We start from the raw sequence: 21,313 nt of genomic DNA on the forward strand, positions 1-21,313 counted from the left end.
CCCTTGTGAGAAGTTAATATCGAATGCAGTTTCTAATTTATGATTGTATTGGAGATTCAATAAGACATGTTTCTTTATGAATTTATTTTTTCTACCTTAATTTTATATAAATTAGATTAATTTTTCAAAACATATCGTGATATGACGGTAAAATAATAAGGGTAAATTATACAAATGCTCCTTTGACTATAGGTTACTGTTTTACTAAGTCACTCGACTATTAAAAATTACAAAATAATATAATGACTATAAGACATTGTTTTGTTGAGTCCCCGATTATTAAAAGTTACAAAATGATTACCGACTATTCATTGTGTTCCAAGCTCGTCATTTTCTATAAAAAAATTTGATGCAATTTGAGCTAGACATTGATATGTTGATTGTGATATGATATAATATGATCTCAGAATATCAAATGAATATCATATCTCAATTGGTAGGATACCATCTAGATCAAATTGTTATCATTTTTTTAATAGAAAATGACAAGTTTAGAATACAACGAATAGTCGAATGTCCATTTTGTAACTTTTAATAGTCGAGAGACTCAACAAAGCAACATCCTATAATCAGGAGATCATTTAGTAACTTTTAATAGTCAGGGGACTCTATAAAACAACACAATATAATTAGAGAATTATTTGTGTATTTTACCCAAATAATAATTATAATAATAATATTCTTAAAAAATTTAAAAATATGATTGTAGTATTCAATTGCACATACAATCACTTTGATGGTTTGTAGTCTTTCATGTAATAATTATATCAGAATGTACTTTTAAAATAAAAATGTAATCTGATATTTATATCGTACAATCACTTTGATGATATATAGTCTCTCATGTAACAGTCATATGATAAGAACTCGTTACATCACTTTTATATCACATAAAGTATAAAGCCGCCGAGCCTGAACGTGTACGTTGACTAAAGATTTTTTTAGCAAATTATGTATTTAGTCACCCACTATTGTCAATATTTTGATATGGTCACTAACCTATTTTTTTAAATCATGTCTAAAATTACATTTTTATTTCATTTTGATCACTCATTGTTACAAATAAGTAGAATTATTGACATGACAATTTCTAGCTTTTAATAATTACATAGAATTACCTTATGAAAATACGTCAGCATCATCGTTAATTTTTTTAACCGTTTGTGACCAAAATAAAATTAAAATGCAACTTTAGGTATAATTTTAAAAAATTAGGTCACTAAAATGAAACTGCATGAATAGTTGGATGAGTAATTACTTAGCTTATCTAAGATTTTTATTGATATCAAATTTATAAAAAAATGTAAAGTTTTAAATTTTGAAAAATATCTATTTTATAATTATTAGTCATGTTACATTTTATTATTTTAGGTAGTTGAATAAAGTTTTAAACATTTTAATTTATAAAAATAAATATATTTCAAATATTTTTTTATATAAAAACAACATAATATCTTTAAGATCAAATAACAAATATTTTGTTCAGTTCTTAATTAAATAAAAAAATTAAGTTAACTATAAAACATATCCAAATATAGGATGCCTTTGTTTTGAAAGGAGATATATTGTTTAATGAATATAGTATTAATAGAATTCAAAAATGGAAAATAGAAGTATAAGCGAGAAAATGCGTGCGGATTAGAGTATCAGATGCCTTAATTTGTGTCGGTCCCTTTATATTTGCTCTTTCATCCCCCTTTTTTAATTTTCATCACTTAAAGATTTTATTCAACCTCGCAGCTCACACGCTCGAGAACGCCTTCTTTCATCGAAACAAACAACGCTGAAATAGAGAAGACCATGGCCGATCAGCTTACGGACGACCAGATCTCTGAGTTCAAGGAGGCCTTTAGCCTCTTTGACAAGGATGGCGATGGTCCTTTCTCTCTCTCTCTCTCTCTCTCTCTCTATTATCTTCTTGATTTTTTCGTTTTCCTTAAGTACGGTTTAATAACTTCGATTCAGCTCTTTCTCGCAGATCTAAGAATTGCTTTAGTTTGATACTTAGCTTCAGCTTTAGTTTTTTTTTCTTTATTTAATTTTGCCACCGTTTCCTTTTTGTGATTTGATTGATGTGACGGATCTAGGGTTCCGATTTATGAATTTTAAGATTTTTTATCGAATGTTTTGACACTTGATATTTTTTTATCGATTTCAATGTCACTTCCGTTCTTTTTTCTTTTATCTGTCGGCTCATTGATTTCGATTGTTTGATCTGTTAGAGTTAGATGTTTATATGTTCAAACATGACCTGCCTATATCGTCATTTTATACTGTGATTTGTTGTATAATTTATGTATAAGATTAAGATTGACATTCTGCTGATTTGATCTGATCTATTTATTTAATCTTGATTTAGTTTCTCATTTTCTGTGTGATATTTTATTATGAGTAGTGAAGCTTCCTTAGTTTTCAATTCACTTTCTTTGAACTTGCATTTTCTACCTATATTGAAACATGGGATCATTAGCGGTCTACAGAGATGCCTATCGGTCATAAAATCATTGACATAATTGTTTCATCAAGGAAATAAGCTTTTATGTTTGTACTAAGTTTGCATGACAGTTAAAAATCTAGAATCTAAATGTGTACGGCATTGCCATGTCCCAGAAGTTCGACACTCGTGGCTTGTTTGGTTGGTTAGTTTTGTGATCTTTATTGCTCAAGCTCAACATAATATTATGTTTGGTGCTTTTACTTGAAGGATACCGGATAGTTGATCACCAGAATACATAAATGGAATCTTATTTCTTACTTCTTTGTGTAATTACATTGTTTGATATTATTAAACGATCCATGGGTTGATTGCTGAAGCTTGTACATTTAAAAATTATCAGACACTAGATTGTTGTTGCTCAATAAATTTGACTGATTCACTGCTGCCTACATCCCAGTGAACTATCATAATCAATTGTTCTTATTTGAATGAAAATCATCAGCTATCTTTTAACTTAAAATATTATGGTGTCTTTTTTTGTCTTCTTAGATTCGGTTTAATGTTTGCCTTCTTTTTTTTCCCGGCCAGCTGTATTTACTAGTGTTGCTTGTTTCTCAACCAATGTTATACGCTTATTTGTTGCATATATTTGTATCCTTGATGCAGGTTGCATTACTACCAAAGAGCTGGGGACTGTGATGCGATCACTTGGCCAGAATCCTACCGAGGCGGAACTTCAAGATATGATTAATGAAGTTGATGCCGATGGAAATGGGACCATTGATTTTCCCGAATTCCTTAACCTGATGGCAAGGAAGATGAAGGATACTGATTCTGAGGAGGAGCTTAAAGAGGCTTTCAGGGTGTTTGACAAGGACCAGAATGGTTTCATATCTGCTGCTGAGCTTCGCCATGTTATGACAAATCTCGGTGAGAAGCTTACAGACGAGGAAGTTGATGAGATGATCCGTGAAGCTGATGTTGACGGTGATGGGCAGATCAACTACGAAGAGTTCGTCAAAGTTATGATGGCCAAGTAAGGACCTCTACAATCATAATCAAGATCCAATAATGGGTTAAAAGAAAGGGATCAGGGCAGATAAGTTTGCTAAGATTCCTTTTAATATCAATAGGACATCTATGTTTCCAGTTACTTAGCTTTTGTTGGTTTGCTGTCTGTTTCTTTGTTTGTATTATTTCGTGGACTGGACCTTAATATCCTACTTGTTTGCTCAGGGTTTTTCTTTTTTGTCCATTAATGTCTGGGTTGCGTCTTATTTATCTTTAATAATTTGGTGTTTTCTTTCTATTCTCGTTGCCATGAAACCTAAAACCATTTGGAAAGATTCGTTGTTATTGCTTATTGTTGGAATTTTGAAGAGCAAGAAGGTTAAGGTCCCGACTGCTAGGGTTGGCCAAATTTCAATTGAGTTATCTTCAACTTTTAAATAAATTTAAATTCTTCGATTTTATCCTTTACAAAATTGATTTATTCGGCCCAAGCCATTTTAATTTATATACTAATTTCTTTGATTTTATTCCGGTCTTTCCAATACAAGGTTACTAGTTTCGCCCTCCGAAGGAAAAGCCATGTTCTCTTCTCTAGGCTTTCATTTAATGCTTCAAATTTCAAAAATTTGTTAAACATTTAATCTTCACACTGGCATTTGATTTCATTCGCCATTGTAATTTTTTCACCCACAAAAGACGGACGAGGTAATCTAGCCTTTACTATGGCGGTATAGTTAAATTTTTATCATCTATTATACATCCATCACAACACATTCATATTTTTATACTAACACGTAAATTTCAAATATTTTAAACGAGTAAGAGGAAATGAACATAAAAATATTAGGGAATATGTAGCGAATTACTTTTCAACACCGTAATTTCACAAACATGTGTTAATTTAGATGAAATTATGGATAAAAAGGGGGGTGAAAATAATGATGAGAGGAAGTATCTGAAATTGACGGAAGTAAAGTGAAAATACAAAAATAAATTAAAACCAAAAGGTAAAATCTTGTACCGACAGCGATACGTACCAATCTATATCCACATCAAAATGGGTACTTTGTGGTTGATTGTATATTTTCAAAATTAAAATGTTTAGTTTGCATGCCATAAAAATAATTATCCGTACGATGTTTTCATATTTACAAATATTTTAGTAATTGTTTTATATTATTTTGGATTAACATAAACTTTTTAAGTTAATTGAGGTTTTCATAACTAAGAAAGAAGAAAATTATTATATTTAAATTCGTTAAAAGATCATATAGTATAACTTTTATTTACAAATAAAACAATTATGCGACTAAAAATGATGATTGATTGATTTTTTTTAATTTTTGACAGATGGAATGAATGGTACGAAGAGAATTCGCAACATTATCACCATCATCATCATCGTGATAAAAGTCGAAGAAAAAGGAAATTCAGACTGTTTAGAGCTATGAAGGGACATAAGAAGAAAGAAGACAAGGCTCGTGAATGCGTTTTGTTATAATTTTTTTTTATCTTTTCTTTCTTGGTCTAAATTTAAAATTCATTTTGGTTGATTTTAATTTTTGAAAAGAAAAAGAGAGTTCGATTCTTGTATTTTTATTTTCTTAATGCGAAGCTTGTTCCTATACTAATATCTATCATCAGAGGACAACAATGTATACTGGTTTAAGTTGATAGTTTACTATTATTTTATCGTTGTATTTCTATATATGAATTGAGAATATTTTTTTGATAAATATTGTTTACTATTCTTTCATATAGTCTAAATCCCATATAACTTCTTTATTTTCATAATCTTCAAACTTCTAAATATAATAAATAATATACATGTTTTTCTAATAAAAATATTTTTTTACATATGATATATGAAATAATAATCTACGTTTCTATTATGTGCTGATTGAAACATTGTTTACTTTTATTTTTATTTCAATGAGGTGAATAATTTAGATTTAACGCAACAAATTAATACATATGAGTTTTAAAATAAATTTATAGATTTAAATTTGGATATTACACAAATCAGACAGATGAAACAAAAATTCTAATTAGATAATACGCAAAGAATTCAGAATTCAAATAATGGACCACTAGAAATGTAGATCAACTTCATATGGGATGTTTGGTGCAATGACAAGCGTGATCTTCCTCGAATCGCCGGCTGGTGTCGGCTTTTCTTATTCACTCCGACTACAACAATGCTGGCGGTACCACCACCGCGGTCGACACCTACACTTTTCTCGCCAACCGGTTAGTGAGGTTTACTGGGTATAAAAGAGGGATACTTTCATCGCCAGGGAGAACTATGCCGGTCATTGCTTCCCTCAGTTGGCTTCCATAATTCTCTACAACAATGAACACACGAATCAAACTATCACAAACCTCAAAGGAACCGCTGTTTCCATCAATGCATCTTCAGTAATGTTTCGGGTCTGAGATGAGCAGATAAAACATTAACGAGAAGGGCGAAGAGAGGAAAGATATTGGTTGTTGGCATATAGGTCAAATTTGTGCAATGCACCCAAAAAATGGACTATTGTTGTTTCCAAATGTTGTAGCAAATCACTCATCATTCCAAATGTTGACAGTATCAACTTTGCTCATTTGTTTCTAGCATCAAATATGTGACCTACAAGAAACAACTATTCAGAGGTGTATCTAGATGCTTTTAAACTGGTGGCCTGATGAATCCATTCCTTTTCTAAGGTCATTGTCCGAAAAGATAAGTCACATGATAAACATAGCCAGGTATGGGTTTTTTTTTGGCATAATACCCCAATCAGGCAAATTATTTGGCTCAATAAGCCAATATGATTTTTATTTTGAGATCTACAGCATTTTCTACAGTGAAGGACAAACTCGTTATGTCGAGATGAAAGTTTGTTTGAAATTATATTTTACTGGTCCCATGTATGTGGATCCCATGTGAGTCAGCATTTTAATTTTCTAACCGGAAGAGGTAACGAATTCGCTTGAATTTTAAAAAACTATCCGTTAGATAACGGGCAGAGTTTGAAATTAAAAAAAATAACTAAAACTCGTCACTTCGGCATGTCCGTTTATTCAAATATAATTTTAAAAAAACATTTAAAAAAATAATATTAAAAAAAACTTAAATAAATGCGAAACAATTTTATTACAAAATAATATAATGCATAATAAAATTTATTTAGAATCGAATGATAATAACGCGAGACTCATCGAATACGTCGGGTTCATCCGCCTTGATCGTCTTCGTCTTCATCTTCAATTCGTTTCTTGAAGAAGAGGTGTAATGAACATCACTCCACTTTGAGATGCACCTTCGAAATACGGTAATGAGCTTATGGTATTTGACATCATCATTGTTATCATTGACTAAACTTGGGTATATTGTTGACTATATGTAAAATGATCCCATTAACCCTCATATGTTTCATCAGTCGAAGATGTTTGAGTGCTTTTCATTGCATCCCATGAACCTCCAACTCAATTCGACAAAGTCTCCATTAAAGGGTGATATAGAGGATAAAAAACCAAAATTGGTCTGAGATGCAAAAAAATCGACAAAAGCAGAAGACGAAGATGATGACTTCTTGGCCTTTCCTTTGTACCCATACTTCCCTCTCTTCCAAAGATAATAAATATTGTTTCTTGTTTGTTTCTTAATTCTGTAGGTAGAGAGAAATGTTTAGACCAAGGTCGACAGGTGTAATCTCGTAATGCATAGTGACCGATAAATGATGCTAATTCTATTGCTCAACGTAGACAACATGCTCCCTTAACCAATTTTGTTTATGCTTCTCAGCATATCAATTTTATAGAGCGTGTTCATATCAAATATTTATGTAGGAATCAATTTATGAGGCTCAAACCGTCGTAACACTCCATCTACGACGTGAATCCAACAATCGTAGAATGTAGCAGAGGCGTAATGACGGACCACGATTCCGATCCTTCAAAAAAGCATTGCGACAATATCCATCGTCATAATACGAGATACAAGAAAAATGTAAATATTAATAATAAAAGTTAATATAAATATTTTTAAAAAAATAATTAGTATAAATAATTTAAAATATTAATTAAATTTTAATAATCCCAAAATTTTAATATTTATTACGTGTCGACCTACGATATAAATTCTCATTCGTATAGGCTTTTTAGTTACACCCGACAATTTGGTCATGATAATTTTATATCACCATCTAAATAATATAAAAAAATTAAAAATAATAATAAAAAATTACCTTACAATGAGAGAAAGCTCAACCGGGACTGATGTAACTGACGTCGAAAATGAGAACCGATACCATGCCCGCGATTGTAGCAGGACTAGACAACTCACTACATCCGCTTTTGATCCCCTTCGACGATTAGGGTTTTTTCAATCGATCGGTTCGATTAACTGATTGAACCAAATTTCAAAATTTCATAAACCAAAATTTTTTCGCTTTAACCATTAACCGAACTATTTTTTTTTTGAAAATAACTAACTAAACTAATCAAAGTTCGATTAATTGATCGATTAACTGAATTAACCAAACTTTTAAATAATATATATTATATATTTAATATTTTCAACTAATTCGATTAATTCGATCAAATAATTTGATTAAAACCAAAATTTAAACTCTCCTAAAGCTATTAATATATAAATAATATATTAAAAATTTAAAAATTTAGTGTAATTCAATTAGTTAATCGGTTTTGAATCGAATTAACCGATAATCAAATTTTGAAAAAATCATTAACTATTAATCGACCAAATCTAAAATTAGTCGAACGATTAATCGATTTTTTTTGTTTTGATCGGTTTAATCGGTTAACAGAAATTTTGAACACCCCATCCGATGATTGTAGTCTTGCAAAATTCTCGGTATAAGAAAGCCATAATCATCGAACCCCAACTAGTGTTCATCACTCAGTAAAATTTCCCAAAATCGAAAGATACTTAATGTACGTCAAATTGTCAGATTTATTCGGTAATAATATCCCTCCAATTAATTAGAATAGATACATTCGGGCGACAAAAAATACTTCAACTTCGATGAAGTCTCCATCACTTAAAATTCGATCTCCAACCAAGTGATCCATACCCGGTATCCATTTAAGACCTCTGATGGTGACATCTTTTTTAAAACTTGGTAAACAATTCCAAATCGATCGCCTCACTACCGCTGCACCATTTATCGAAACATCGAGTTGGTAAGCGACATCTACCAACGTAATCGTCACTTTACCACTCAAAAAAATGAAAAGTTTACATCTCTGGCCTCCGCTTTCAATTAGATCCGTAACTATTATCAAGTTCGCCTTAAAATCAAGTAGAAATTTCGTTAGATACAGGTCGAATTGTTGCAAATATATAATAATCCGTTGAGCAAATCTCTCGAAATCATTCCTCGTTAACTAACGTTTTTTTATTCTTAACCGAGTTCGAGGAAAAGAATCTGGACATCATTAAAACGTAACATTTCTTCGCTGGTAGACATTTTTCGAAAATTTTCATGATATTTGAATTTCTCTCAATTTTTTGTTTGATAAAACACAGTAAAAAAGTTAAACCAACCCTCTATTTGTAACTTAAAAATCAGCAACTATAAAGACTAATTTTCAAAAATCCCACCAAGCTCATCGCCTCAAGGTGACAAATCCCGTTAAAATTAAACCCACATAAATTCCACATACTTTGGTCCCTTTTGTTATCAGTCTGACCAACTTTGATACCTTATGTTATCGGCTAGTCCGATTTAAATCCCTATACTATTACTTTTGTTTAACACCCTTTTATTTTAAGGTCCTTTTGTTGAAATCACTAACATGGTTAAAGCACTAAATTGAATGGACCGATAATATTAGGGATAGAAATCGGACTGATTGATAACGTTAGGGACTTAAATCGAACGGACCGATGGCGTTAGTGACCATTTTCCTTTAATTTTTTCGGTGACCAAAATCAGTCAGACCAAAAATATAGGGGACTATCAGCATAGTTTACCCAATCATAAAATATTATCGAAAACTGCTGTTTTAAATGGATCATCGCAAACATACTCATATTCTAATCAAAGCGCACGACAACAAATTAAGTTCCTTATTTTATTCTATTATAATAATAAACTAAATCCAAAATCTGGAGTTGTTACGGCTCAATTTCATAGGGAATGAAAGGATATGCAATGCCGGTATTAAGATGTCAGATAGGATATATAAAGGGATTATTTTATATATAAACCATTTTTAACTCTATCTATAAAATAAAAAATTTCATCATTAGTATATAAAATAATTACACAAATATACATATTTAATAACAAGTACTAAATGACTAATAAATAAGATAAATGTAAAGAAAATTCTCATATCATAAGATTTAAATTTGTATTTATACACCCTGCAAGTACTAAATGACTAATATTTTATTCATTTTCACTCTTTTTAATATTAAGTATAATAATAATTTTATATAATATTTTATCATAAATGGTTATGAACATTTATTATAATAAAAATATCAATTTAAAATTTTAAAATATTAATAAAATAATTTAATAACTATTAGTTATAATAACGGAAATTTTAAATAAAAAATATATATGTCAAATAAAAGAATTTATGAGGCTCGTATATGCAAAAATAAATATTAAAGGGATAGATAGAAAAAGAAGTGACGAAAAGAGGAGGAAAGATAAAAGATATCGAGCATTAGATTTTAGGTAGGAAAGATAAAAAATAATTTAATAAATGATTTTTTTTCTTTGGTTTTTTAAATAAAAACGCCACGGATCAGACCTGACAGACAACAAACCATGAAACATCATTAAGTTGTCAACCAATAATAGAATGAAATTGGCCGTACTAATAATGAAAACAAACATGGGAAAAGACTACTAAAATATGCTGCTTTCGGTTTCAGGGATTAAAAAACAAAACAGAAAACTCCATTCTTTTTAACTACATCAGAGGACTATTAAGCAGTCCATGCCAGGATGAATTGAACCCGTTCCAGTTTCCTCTTCCGGAATCGAAGTCGGCCATGGAAAGCTCTTGCTTCGTAGGTGTAACTGTGCTTGCAGTACTCATTTCATCATTATTGTACGGTACCATAAGTTCCCCGTTAAACTTAAACCCCATGTTGTCATTTCCAAACTCGTAGTAAAAGTTGTGGATGTTGTTCTGGTTTCCAAGGAAACTGCTTGTGAGTGCATCAACAATGGCGGGATTGGTGTTAATGCTAGGGTTTCCGAGATCATCACCGAACCCTAACGGGAAACTAGGCTGGTTTTGGAGCCTAGCAAAGGCAAGGCTTAGGTCATTGGTATCGTAATTCAAAGGAGGGAGATGGGTTGTAGTTGTTGTGATGAGTGGGTTGTTGGTAGGTGTTAACGGTTGATCTTGGCTCCTCTTCGATGATGATCTTTTGTTCTTCCTGCACCCACCTCCCACTGGAACATTTCTCAATGTGCCCCCTTTGGTCCAGTACCTCCTGCATGACTTGCAGAAATACCTTGGCTGAGAAAGGCTGTAGTTGTTGTAATAGCAGAATTTGGTGTTGGTGGATTCACATCTAGGGCACTTCACTGCTTCTTCATGTTGTGGTCTTGCCTTTCTCTCTTGGTGTCCGTCTGAGCTAACCGATATGTTTTCAACTGAAGAGTTAACCATCTCCTATAAAGCAAAAACATTAATGGAATATATTAGACCAAATTATTCAAAGAAATAAAATGTTGGTTTAAAATAAATCATAATACATAATACCTGGTGTTGTGTGGTTGAAGAATCCATTTATGCAACCCAGAAAAGAATGCAAATACCCAACCCAGGTAAGAAATTAAATTCCAACTATGGTGGTTGTTGTAACAAGAAGAGAACAAGTAGCAGTGCAGTCTGCAGAGGGGAAAAGAGGTAAAGTAAGCCGAGTATGAAAGAAAGGAGAAGAAGAGAGCTGAGTTTTGTGTTTGGTAACAACTCAAAGCAAAACAAAGGTGAATGTATATGTAAAGCGAAAGGTGGCCCCTCAACTACACCTCCCGATGAGAGTGAAAATGAGTTAAGAAATGATCAATTAAATTCGTCTTTTTATTAATCTATCACAGAACTGTCATGATGATTTTTTCCGTACGATATGATGATACGATTCTCCAACGTAGGGTATTTATTATTTTATTATTTTTTAATATTATTTTATATTCCATAATTGAGTCATCAAACAAAATTAACAGATTGATTCAAGTGATAGTAAATTTTAAATTTAAATTATTGTATATATAGAAAATCTATATTGATTTATTCATCCATTAAAATGATGGGTACCATATGTATTAACTAAAAAGAAACCTTAACCGTGAAGGAAAAAAAAAACTGGCTAAGATACTCCATGTCTCCAATACCCTTCAGGGCCTGTCCTTGTGGGACCCTTCTCGCGTGGATTCGACCATGCTTTGGGGCCCATCTGATTCAAGGCTACTCACACTCCACTACCGTCATTGGATAATCGCGTGTATGTGTATCACATTTTAATTAGAGAAAATAAGACCAAAAATGCCTTATAATATACGATTTTAATCAATTTTTTTTTGGATTTACGAAAGTAACCAACAAATTTGCAACGCGAACTCCAATTTCGTAACACAGGTTCTAAAATCGCAACGCGATTTTCCAAATTCGTAACGATAAAGTCAAATTCACAACACGAAAGTTAAAATCGCAACGCGAATAGTTAAATCGCAATGATAATATGTAAATAGCAACGCGAATTCTCCAAATTCGCGTTGCGATTTTGGAGAATCGCGTTGCGAAAATGAAATTCGCAACGCGAAAGTCAAATTCGCAACGCGAAAGTCAAATTCGCAACGCGAATAGTTAATTACCTATATAGGTAATTAGCGTTGCAATTTTTCAAATTCGCAACGCGAATAGTTAAATCGCAACGATAATATGTAATTCTCAATGCGAATAGGTAAATCGCAACGATAATATGTAAATCGCAACGCGAATTCTCCAAATTCGCAACGCTAATTACCGATATAGGTAATTAGCGTTGCGAAAATGAAATTCACATTGCGATTTAACTATTCGCATTGCGAATTTGGAAAATCACTACGCTAATTTCAGTTTCGCAACGCTAATTACCTATGTAAGTAATTAACTATTCGCATTGCGAATTTTACTTTCGCAATGCGAAATTCGAGTTGCGAAAACGAAATTCGCAACGCGATTCTCCAAAATCGCAACGCGAATTTCGTTTTCGCAATGCTAATTATCTATATCGGTAATTAGCGTTGCGAAATTCGAGTTGTGAATTTGGAGAATACGCGTTGCGATTTTGACTTTCACATTACGATTTTGGAACCTGTGTTGCGAAATTGGAGTTCGCGTTGCGAATTTGTTGGTCATTTTCGCAAATCCAAAAAAAGTTGGTTAAAATCATATATTATAAGGCATTTTCGGTCACTGAAATTATTTTCTCTTTTAATTATACCGTATCTCTTAATAATGAATTCTTATAATCATCAGAATTGGAATTGTGTCTCTTTATAATATAATTCTTAATATTCAAAATTAAATACTCTTAAAATTTAGTGCTTATTAATATTAAATCAATAGCATTTGGTTCCTATTAATATTTAATGTTCATTCTTCAATGTGAATCAATCATTTAGCGGAAAGAAAATTTCGAAGGCGCAATCTTATTTTGAGATTTGTTTAATAAGTAATAATTAAGTTTAATGGAATAATTTTTTAAACGTCATCCAATATAGATTTGATTATTCGGATGGGACAGGAAATTAACTGACCTTAAGTGAAGTCAACAAAATAGAAACATTATGTATACATAAATTTCTCGATAAGATATTCATTCATCAAAATCAAATATACGATTTGAGTCGATACAAATTAATCAAAACGAAGTCTTGAAACTAAAAGATAATAAAAAAAACAAAATAAAAACCTATTTTCACCGTACAAATTATTAATGAATTGTCTCATCAGTTCCGTCAATTCATTAACCACATTCATGAGCTAAGCTAAGACATCTCTGAAGTCAAACTCGATCGACAAATAAATTATAACGTCTTTGTTAATACTATAATTTAATGTAAAAATAGAATATCAAATTATAATATTCTAAGAGATAAATTTATAAAATTTAAGGATGAAAATAGATAATTAATAAAAAATATATAAAAGTATATATAAAACTTTTAGGAAAATGATTGTTCCGTCACTCCCTCAATCCATCATTAGATGTAATTACTGTATTTTTATGTCATTAGCATGTCAAATAATTATTAGTTTTAAAAAAAAAATGTTTTTAACATTTTCTACTATCTAAAATGAGTGTAAAAATACTTTTTTCTATATTTTAATAAGAAAATATCATTATATATTTAGTTATAAATAAAATTAGTTTCAAACAATTTGATAATGATTATACTATCTAGATCTTTCATCATCCATAAAAAAAAATATAACGTGTTTAAAAGTATTTAATTTTACATTTTTTGTATTATATGACTAAAAATAAACTATTTATTTAGTTTAATTAATATTTTTCATGAATGGTAAGTTTCTGATTCGAGTTTAATACTGTGCCATAAAAATGTATTTTACCGTATAATTCTTAATTTATTGTAAGTGCGGAATATTCTATTGTCGAATTTTCTTCTGTGATATCTCTTTATGTATATATATATATATATTCCTTGATTCAAGGAGATTTCAATACGCCTACTGTAACTAGGGATGGCATGTTGCCCGAACCAGACAGGTTTCGACCTGATCATGTCGTTTTTTTAAATCGGGGTTAGGTCGGTTTTTAAAATTTGATGTTCGGATGAGGTCGGATTTGAGTTTAGGGTGAAAAATATCCGATCCGGCTTAAAAAATATATAATTTTACCTTATACATTTAAGAATAATTACAATAATACCCATCTATATATATTTTTTTCAATTAAGATACTGTTTTTATTGAATAAAAATAATATTTTTTTAATTATTTCAGGTCAGTTTGAGTTTTTAAGTTATGTATCGGGTCGTGTTTGGGTCGGGTCAGATCTCGGGTGGTGGATTCCTTGTTCTCGAGTCGGGTTGGGTGGACCAAAGTTATGACCCAACCCGACCCATGTCCATCCCTAACTGTAACGCATGGTAATAGAAGTGGATCTTTTATTTTTCTTATATAAAACTACGAGCAAAGATAGAGCATGAACATGTTGAAATCAACTTTTGAACTTACCAACTTAGGGCATGTTTGGTTAACGTGATGTAAGATTATATTTGAGAATAAGATTACCAGAATGTAATATTACTCTGGAATATTATATTACTTTGTTTGGTTTGCTTTCTGAAATGTAAGATTACAATGTTTGTTTGGAGGAATATAAGATTACTTGAATGTATATTTTATCAAATTATTCTTGCGATGTATATTATTTAACAAATAAAATTTTAATATTAAATTATAAATATTTGATTGAAAATTTATAAAAAAATATTTTAATTATTACACTATATAAGTTTAAATAAAAATAATACGTTTAACATGTAATTAATATAATTAGTATACCAAACTTATAATTTTAAATAATTTTCATAAATATCATATTTATTTATATAAAATATAATATAACAAGAAAAATAATATTTTGATATTGAGTAGACAAATATATCATTTTTAATGTATAAGATCTATTTTTTAATAACTCAAAACAAAAAAATTATTTTAAATATTTACATTTTTATGATAATAATATTTTCATCTCATAAAATTATAAAATAATTAATATATATATTAAGTATTAACATATAAAATAATTTAAACTACTCAAATTTTATTAATATTTTATTAAATTAAAGCTTTTGTATATTATTATTATTATTATTAAGTTTATAATTTACAGTAAAACACAAAAAATAAGAATTTAGAAGGATCTACATGAAAAATTTTATTATTTCAATGGTATTTCTGTCCAAAATGATGGGAATTGTTCATTACCTAAGGAATTGGAGGTAATGGCATTCTCACTATTTTAACCCAAAAATACTACTATTGGTAATAAGTTATTACATTATAATAATTTTTGTGTGTGAACCAAACATGATAATACAATTCCGAAAAAAATCAAATCAAACTTCCCTTTAGACACAATAAAACACTACTTATTAAAAGGCTTAATACAAAAATAAGTGCCTGAACTTTACCTCGAAGAACGATTTGGCACATAAAGAATTTTTTGTTAAAAAATTAATGCCTAAAGTTTTATCAGTTACACTTTTAGGTGACAATCGTTATATATATATATATATATATATATATATATATATATATATTTATTTATTTATTTATTTATATATATATTTATATAATAAAAAACCTTAATTTATTTATAAAAGAATCCAAACTTTTAATGAAATTATAAAAAAAACTCAAAAAAATAAAATATCTCATTTCAATCCCGTTACCATGGTGAAACATTGGAGGAGCACCGACGGAGCGACGGCAAAAATGAGTTTTGAGCGAAATTGGACGATGGTTCGAATGGTGGTAACGACGTGACATATGAATGTCTCTTTAAACATTAAATCGTTTTTTTTAATTCATGCATTTATTTTTATATTAAGCAATTATTAAACTGCCACCTAGTTAGTTGCAGTGAAGAACGAGAAAAATGAATCATTTGAAAATACGAACAGTATTAAGACAGGAGATTGGTAGTGGGTCCACAATGACAGAATCCTAGATTGTAATTAGACCAGAGAAGTGGCAGGCTTAGGTAATTAATACGAAAGCCAAGGCAAAGAAACCTAGCTTATGGAAGCAACTTTTTACGACATCGTAAATGAAGCCTCCATGAATAAATTCACCGCCGACATTGGAGTTTCTTCAATACCAAGTACCAACGTTGGTCTATTCATGAATAATATGTTGTAGAAGACCACAAGCAATCTTTATTAATGGTCAAGACCAAGCATTCAATGAGCTCAGGGAAGGAGATAAGAATTTCTATTAGAGGGTACAAATATAAAAATACATTAAAATTTTAAAAGGTGTAAAATTATAAAACCTCATAAATGTGAAATTAAATAATTCAAAAATATTTCAATTTAAGAAATATCTAAATTATAAAAAAAAATTAAAATTTTAAGGATTCGACCGCATCCCAACACTCTCTTTGTTTATCCTGTTAATTGCACATTAGTGGTATGATGTGTTGTCGTTAATTAGTGGGAGCGTTGCTGGGGTTAGCAATGACATGCAGTTGTCAATTCAAATTGGGTGTGTGCGGCTGCCCTTAGGATCAACATACCCAACCCATCACCGCTGCTTTTGGGCAAAATAGCATAATAATTCAGGCGTTTTTACCGAAATATCATTCTCAAACCTATTAGTTACTTGTTATACTTAATCTCTTCTAATATTATCGATCAAACATCCTTTCTGACAAAGTACGAATCATCCATGCTTTCATGGGATTCTGTCCGAGTTAGCGCCACCTAAGGGAAGGCGCGGCGAAAACTCTGACATATACGGAAGACACAAATCATGAAATACACCTTCCATGGGAAATGTTAACATAGCACCACGTGGGCATACCTTCCAAGATTCACATTATCCTTCAAAGCATTTTAAAAAAATATATATATTAAAAATATTAAAAAAAAATAAAACTATATGGCATAACATCATAATTTAATACTTATTAGTTTTATGAGTTGAAGAACTTAATGGGTTAGCTTATATAGGCATATTGGAGTGTTTATGTTATGTTTATTGACAATGTGGGATAAAAGTTAAAATGTGTATTACTTAACTTTTTTTATCTCTATATCTAATGAATCTCACAAATTTGCCCAAAACGAAGAACAAGTATCGATATTATCCCAATAATATCGATACTCTACTTGTAGAAGTCATAAAACACGTACTAAAATGCTATATTTCAATCCCTAAAGACCTTAATGAGATCCCCAAACATTCTTAAAGTTTTATTTGATCAACAAGGGTCAAAATAGAGACTTTAAACACATTTATAACTCTAAAACAAGAAATTTACCATGAAAATGCTTATCATGCTCAACTCAACCATTTAAACTATTTTGAACTTCTAATGACTCACTAAGAGTATAGAAGAGTTGTAAAGGTGTTACCTTGCTTATTGGGTGGCTAGAACTCTCCTCAACTTAACTAATGCTCAACTTTTCTTTGCCTTTTGATTTGGAACTCTCTCCCACTTCCTTCACTAAACAAGGTAAGAAAATGGATTACCAATTCATCTAGAGGTTGGATACATTCTAAATAACTCCTTAATATTCAAAACATAGCTAGAATCCATAGATTCTCACAAACCTCTTAAAATCTTTTTTTCCCATGGATAAAAACTAGTGAAATGGAGCTTAAAATGAAGCTTGAAGGGTGAGGGTTAATAATCTTACCTTTGCTTGACCCAAACTAAACTTGAAGTCCTAAATCTTACAACTTGAAGATGGGAGAAGAAAAGAGAAAAGATGAAAGAAGAGGATGAGTGTTTGGTGAGAAATGGAGAGTTGTTCAAGCATATCTCATAAAAATAGGGAGTTTTCAGCTTTTTGAATTAAGAATTTGATAAATTGCACTTTTATTCCCTCTATTTTCTAATTCTGAAGACATTAAACTCTTAACCAACTAATTCTTAGGCTCAACTCAAGTCCAATAACACTAAACTAGGTCCAACTATTTTATAAGGTCCAAATTGGGCTCAACTTTAGACTTCGGGTTGATCTGAATTACTAACCCGGGATTCGGGGCGTTACTGTTCTCTTATGCCATATATTGAAGTTCTGTCTCCTTATCCATCATATTTGCATTCAGATCAACAGCAGCTTCCTTCAATACCTTGAGCTCATTTTTGAGTTCCGATTCTAGTTGACATGGCGGGCTTTTCTCAAGCTTCATGTTTAGAACTTCATTTTCGTCTGAAATATCCTGCAACTCAGTTTCCTTAGCCATCAAATTTGCCTTCACGGTAGTAATATAAAAGTTTGCTTTCTCAAGTTCAGCTAACAACTCAGCCTCTCTCGAGTTTGCTTCCGATTTTATCCGGTCCATCTGTTCATTGGCACTCTTTATCTGTATAATACTCTGGATTTGTTCTTCATGGCGTTTAATCTCAGAAGTTTCAAGAGCAGATCTTAAAGAAGAAATCTCTGCTTCAAGCTGATGAGATTCCTCATGTTCCTTATCTTCCCGAGTTCGATGCTCAATAACGATATGATCACCATATGAATCGAGGAAAATGTTGCATTAGCATCACTCAGGTCTGCCTTAAGTTTGTTAAAAAGACCTTGAACACGTTCCTTCGGTTCATGTAAGTCTGAAGCAATGTAATTGTAAGCTTCAAACGCCTTCTTGCCTTCCGATCTAAGCGCCTCGACAGTCTTTCTAGCAGCTTCTAGTTGTAACAGAGTATCACTAGCCAATACTTTAGCTGGAGCTTCCGATTCTCGGCCTTCCTTTAGCCGGTTTTTCATGTTCGATACAAGAGAAAGAATTTCAACCAGATTACCTTTAAAGTTCTCGAGATCCAAATGCACTAATTCCGCTTGAATGGTTTGTTTAGCCTTAGATTCAGCACCATTTCAAGATGACCCATAAGTTGCTGAATCTCATTCACAGCTATGCAAACAGACTGCTGCTTTCAGATAGCTTCAAGATCCGACAGCCAGGCTCGGTGCTCCCCTAGTGATACCGTGTCGAGTTCATTGACATGAGGTCCCTCAGAAGCAGGCTCAAGTAGCGGCTTTCGACAAATTTCAACCTTTGCAGACATGGCCAACATTTGCTTCCCGAACTCCTCCGCATCTTGCAGAGCTTCCTTCTTGCATGGTTCGGATGAATTTAACTGATCCTTCTTCACCTTCTTTAGTTCTTGAAGCTGTGGATTTTGTAACTCCAATTCCGATATTCTGCTGGGGCGTTTCTTCTGATGCAAGAAAAGCAGATAAGATTAGATGTTTGATTCTCATAGGCTCGAAAGAGCAATCATTGTAAGTGCTAAACTCGAATTTCTATTTCAAAAACAATGCATATGAGGCTAATGCATCTGCATCAGCAACAAATGTTTCCTTTTATATACCTCAGAGACTAGGCTTCTAGGTGAATAGCGCTCAACAGCTTTGGTTAGCTTGAGTTGATGAACAGCTCGAAGAGATACCCTTTGCGGCACTTCCGAATATCCGTTTCTGTTAAACATTGGTTAATCAATAGTTTGATACATAAGCTTTAAGTTATACCCGAGCACATTCCTTGCGAAACAAGAATATTATCGAGAATACACAAAACCGAATCAATAAATCCGACATTGGTCTCAGACAGATGAAAGTACCTCTGTTACAGCATCTGATGGTCCCAATCAGGGCCTTGGCTTATCCTATCTTAATGCAGGAAACTAACAAAATATCTACTCTCATGCACAATGAGACTGCAACTCGAAATGATAAATTATTTATCGGTTGAAATTAAAGTAGACAAAAGACGATAACCCCATTGCCGAAGCCAGAACTATCATAAACTCCGGGGACGGTATTCATTGTGCCCTCTCAAGCATTGTTTAAATTCAAGACAATCCAGATGCTGATCATATATGGCAACAAATAATAGGCATTGACAGCCTAAGGCTAGCTGGAAGCATTGCACCTATAGGGTACATGCATTGCACCTATAGGGTACATGCATTGCACCTAAGACAACCCAAATCATCATACATGAATGGATCCATAAGAAAAGCCTTAAGAAACCTGTGCAAATAAGGGAGAAGGAACAGTCATAACAGGCAATAGAAGTTACCTTGCTTTTGATGCCTGCATGATTATATCTCGAAGCTAAAATAACAAGTTTATTTATCCATCAGAACTGCGATGCATTCCTGACCCTACAAGGCCTGTAAAAGATCTCAAGCTCGGACAGAAGAATCCAATGTTAATGAGAAAAGGATTTGACTGTGCTAATTGCTCTGATTCTTCATCTTACTGTATTTGACATTTTCATAATGAAGCAAAAAGACAAAGGAAAGAAATCAACCCACTTGTAAAACAGCATATTCAATAGAAGGTCAAACTTGAAGGGCTATTCATTCAACCAGACATTAACAGCAACTCTCTTTTCTTCACCACATTCAATGCTACCGCAAATCCTACCTCGGTTCATTGTCCATACGACTTTGATAGGACATTATTGAGGTCACAAGTGGCTTACGGTTAACAGGTAAATTTCCATTAAAGTACGTTTCTTCTCATTAAATGCTACAAAGGGTTATTATTGTCATGTACCAACTGACTTTCTTCCTCCATTGATACCGTGAACCGAGGGAACTAGAAAAGAGAAAGAGAAATGATTTCAAACGCTGGTTAAACCTAATTTCAGATATCGTAATAACCGGCTTGTAGACAATATCTAATGCAGCATGAGAAACTGAAAGCGTCACTCATTTTTCTATTTGGAATAAAAGGAAAACCTCTTCGAGATTCAATTTCTTTTGTAAAGTCCGTCATTGCAAAGCTCCCGAATTACGACAGTCTAATTTAAGGTAAAAGAACGAGGTAAATGAATGAGACAAAAAACGTTATAAAAATCATAACATTTTAGGTTGGATTAACCTAAAATATTAAACTTTTTAACATTTTTGGTTGAACCGGAAATGTTACGAAGAATGTAACATTTTGGTTGATTTTTATACAAGAATGTTTTCAACCGAAAAATGTTATAAAAGAAGGTTTTCAACTGAAAAATATCAAGAAAAAGTTTAAGTTGCGTCTAACCTAAAATGTTATGATTTTTATAACATTTTCGATCGCGTCTTTCTTTAGTCTTAAATTATATTGCATCTCCTTAGACTGTCTCAAA

General features: G+C 31.7%; 2 protein-coding genes and 1 pseudogene across 2 annotated transcripts; 1 reads left to right on the forward strand and 2 right to left on the reverse strand.

Annotated features, from left to right (window-relative positions):
* The first annotated feature begins 1,727 nt into the window (after positions 1–1,727).
* LOC120132128 (calmodulin-7) lies at positions 1,728–3,692 on the forward strand. The gene is made up of 2 exons (XM_039148952.1): positions 1,728–1,876; positions 3,104–3,692. The coding sequence occupies exons 1-2, from the start codon at positions 1,801–1,803 to the stop codon at positions 3,475–3,477; spliced, it is 450 nt and encodes a 149-aa protein (XP_039004883.1). The 5' UTR covers positions 1,728–1,800; the 3' UTR covers positions 3,478–3,692.
* Positions 3,693–10,336: 6,644 nt separating this feature from the next.
* Positions 10,337–11,385, reverse strand: LOC120132127 (dof zinc finger protein DOF2.1-like). Its single transcript, XM_039148951.1, has 2 exons — positions 11,189–11,385; positions 10,337–11,098 (listed from the first exon to the last, which is right to left on the reverse strand). The coding sequence occupies exons 1-2, from the start codon at positions 11,213–11,215 to the stop codon at positions 10,385–10,387; spliced, it is 741 nt and encodes a 246-aa protein (XP_039004882.1). The 5' UTR covers positions 11,216–11,385; the 3' UTR covers positions 10,337–10,384.
* Positions 11,386–18,145: 6,760 nt separating this feature from the next.
* Positions 18,146–20,277, reverse strand: LOC120132062 (annotated as a pseudogene).
* Positions 20,278–21,313: the final 1,036 nt, after the last annotated feature.

The sequence above is a fragment of the Hibiscus syriacus genome, unplaced genomic scaffold (genome assembly GCF_006381635.1).
Source record: "Hibiscus syriacus cultivar Baekdansim isolate YM2019G1 unplaced genomic scaffold, ASM638163v2 tig00110557_pilon, whole genome shotgun sequence".
In the NCBI taxonomy this organism is placed as follows: domain Eukaryota; kingdom Viridiplantae; phylum Streptophyta; class Magnoliopsida; order Malvales; family Malvaceae; genus Hibiscus; species Hibiscus syriacus.

Coding starts and splice junctions, on each gene's coding strand:
- LOC120132127 (XM_039148951.1), bottom strand. CDS start 11,215: ATGGATTCTTCAACCACACAACACCAG. Junction 11,099..11,188: donor CTTCAACCACACAACACCAG/GTATTATGTATT, acceptor TTTGCTTTATAG/GAGATGGTTAACTCTTCAGT.
- LOC120132128 (XM_039148952.1), top strand. CDS start 1,801: ATGGCCGATCAGCTTACGGACGACCAGATCTCTGAGTTCAAGGAGGCC. Junction 1,877..3,103: donor CTTTGACAAGGATGGCGATG/GTCCTTTCTCTC, acceptor TCCTTGATGCAG/GTTGCATTACTACCAAAGAG.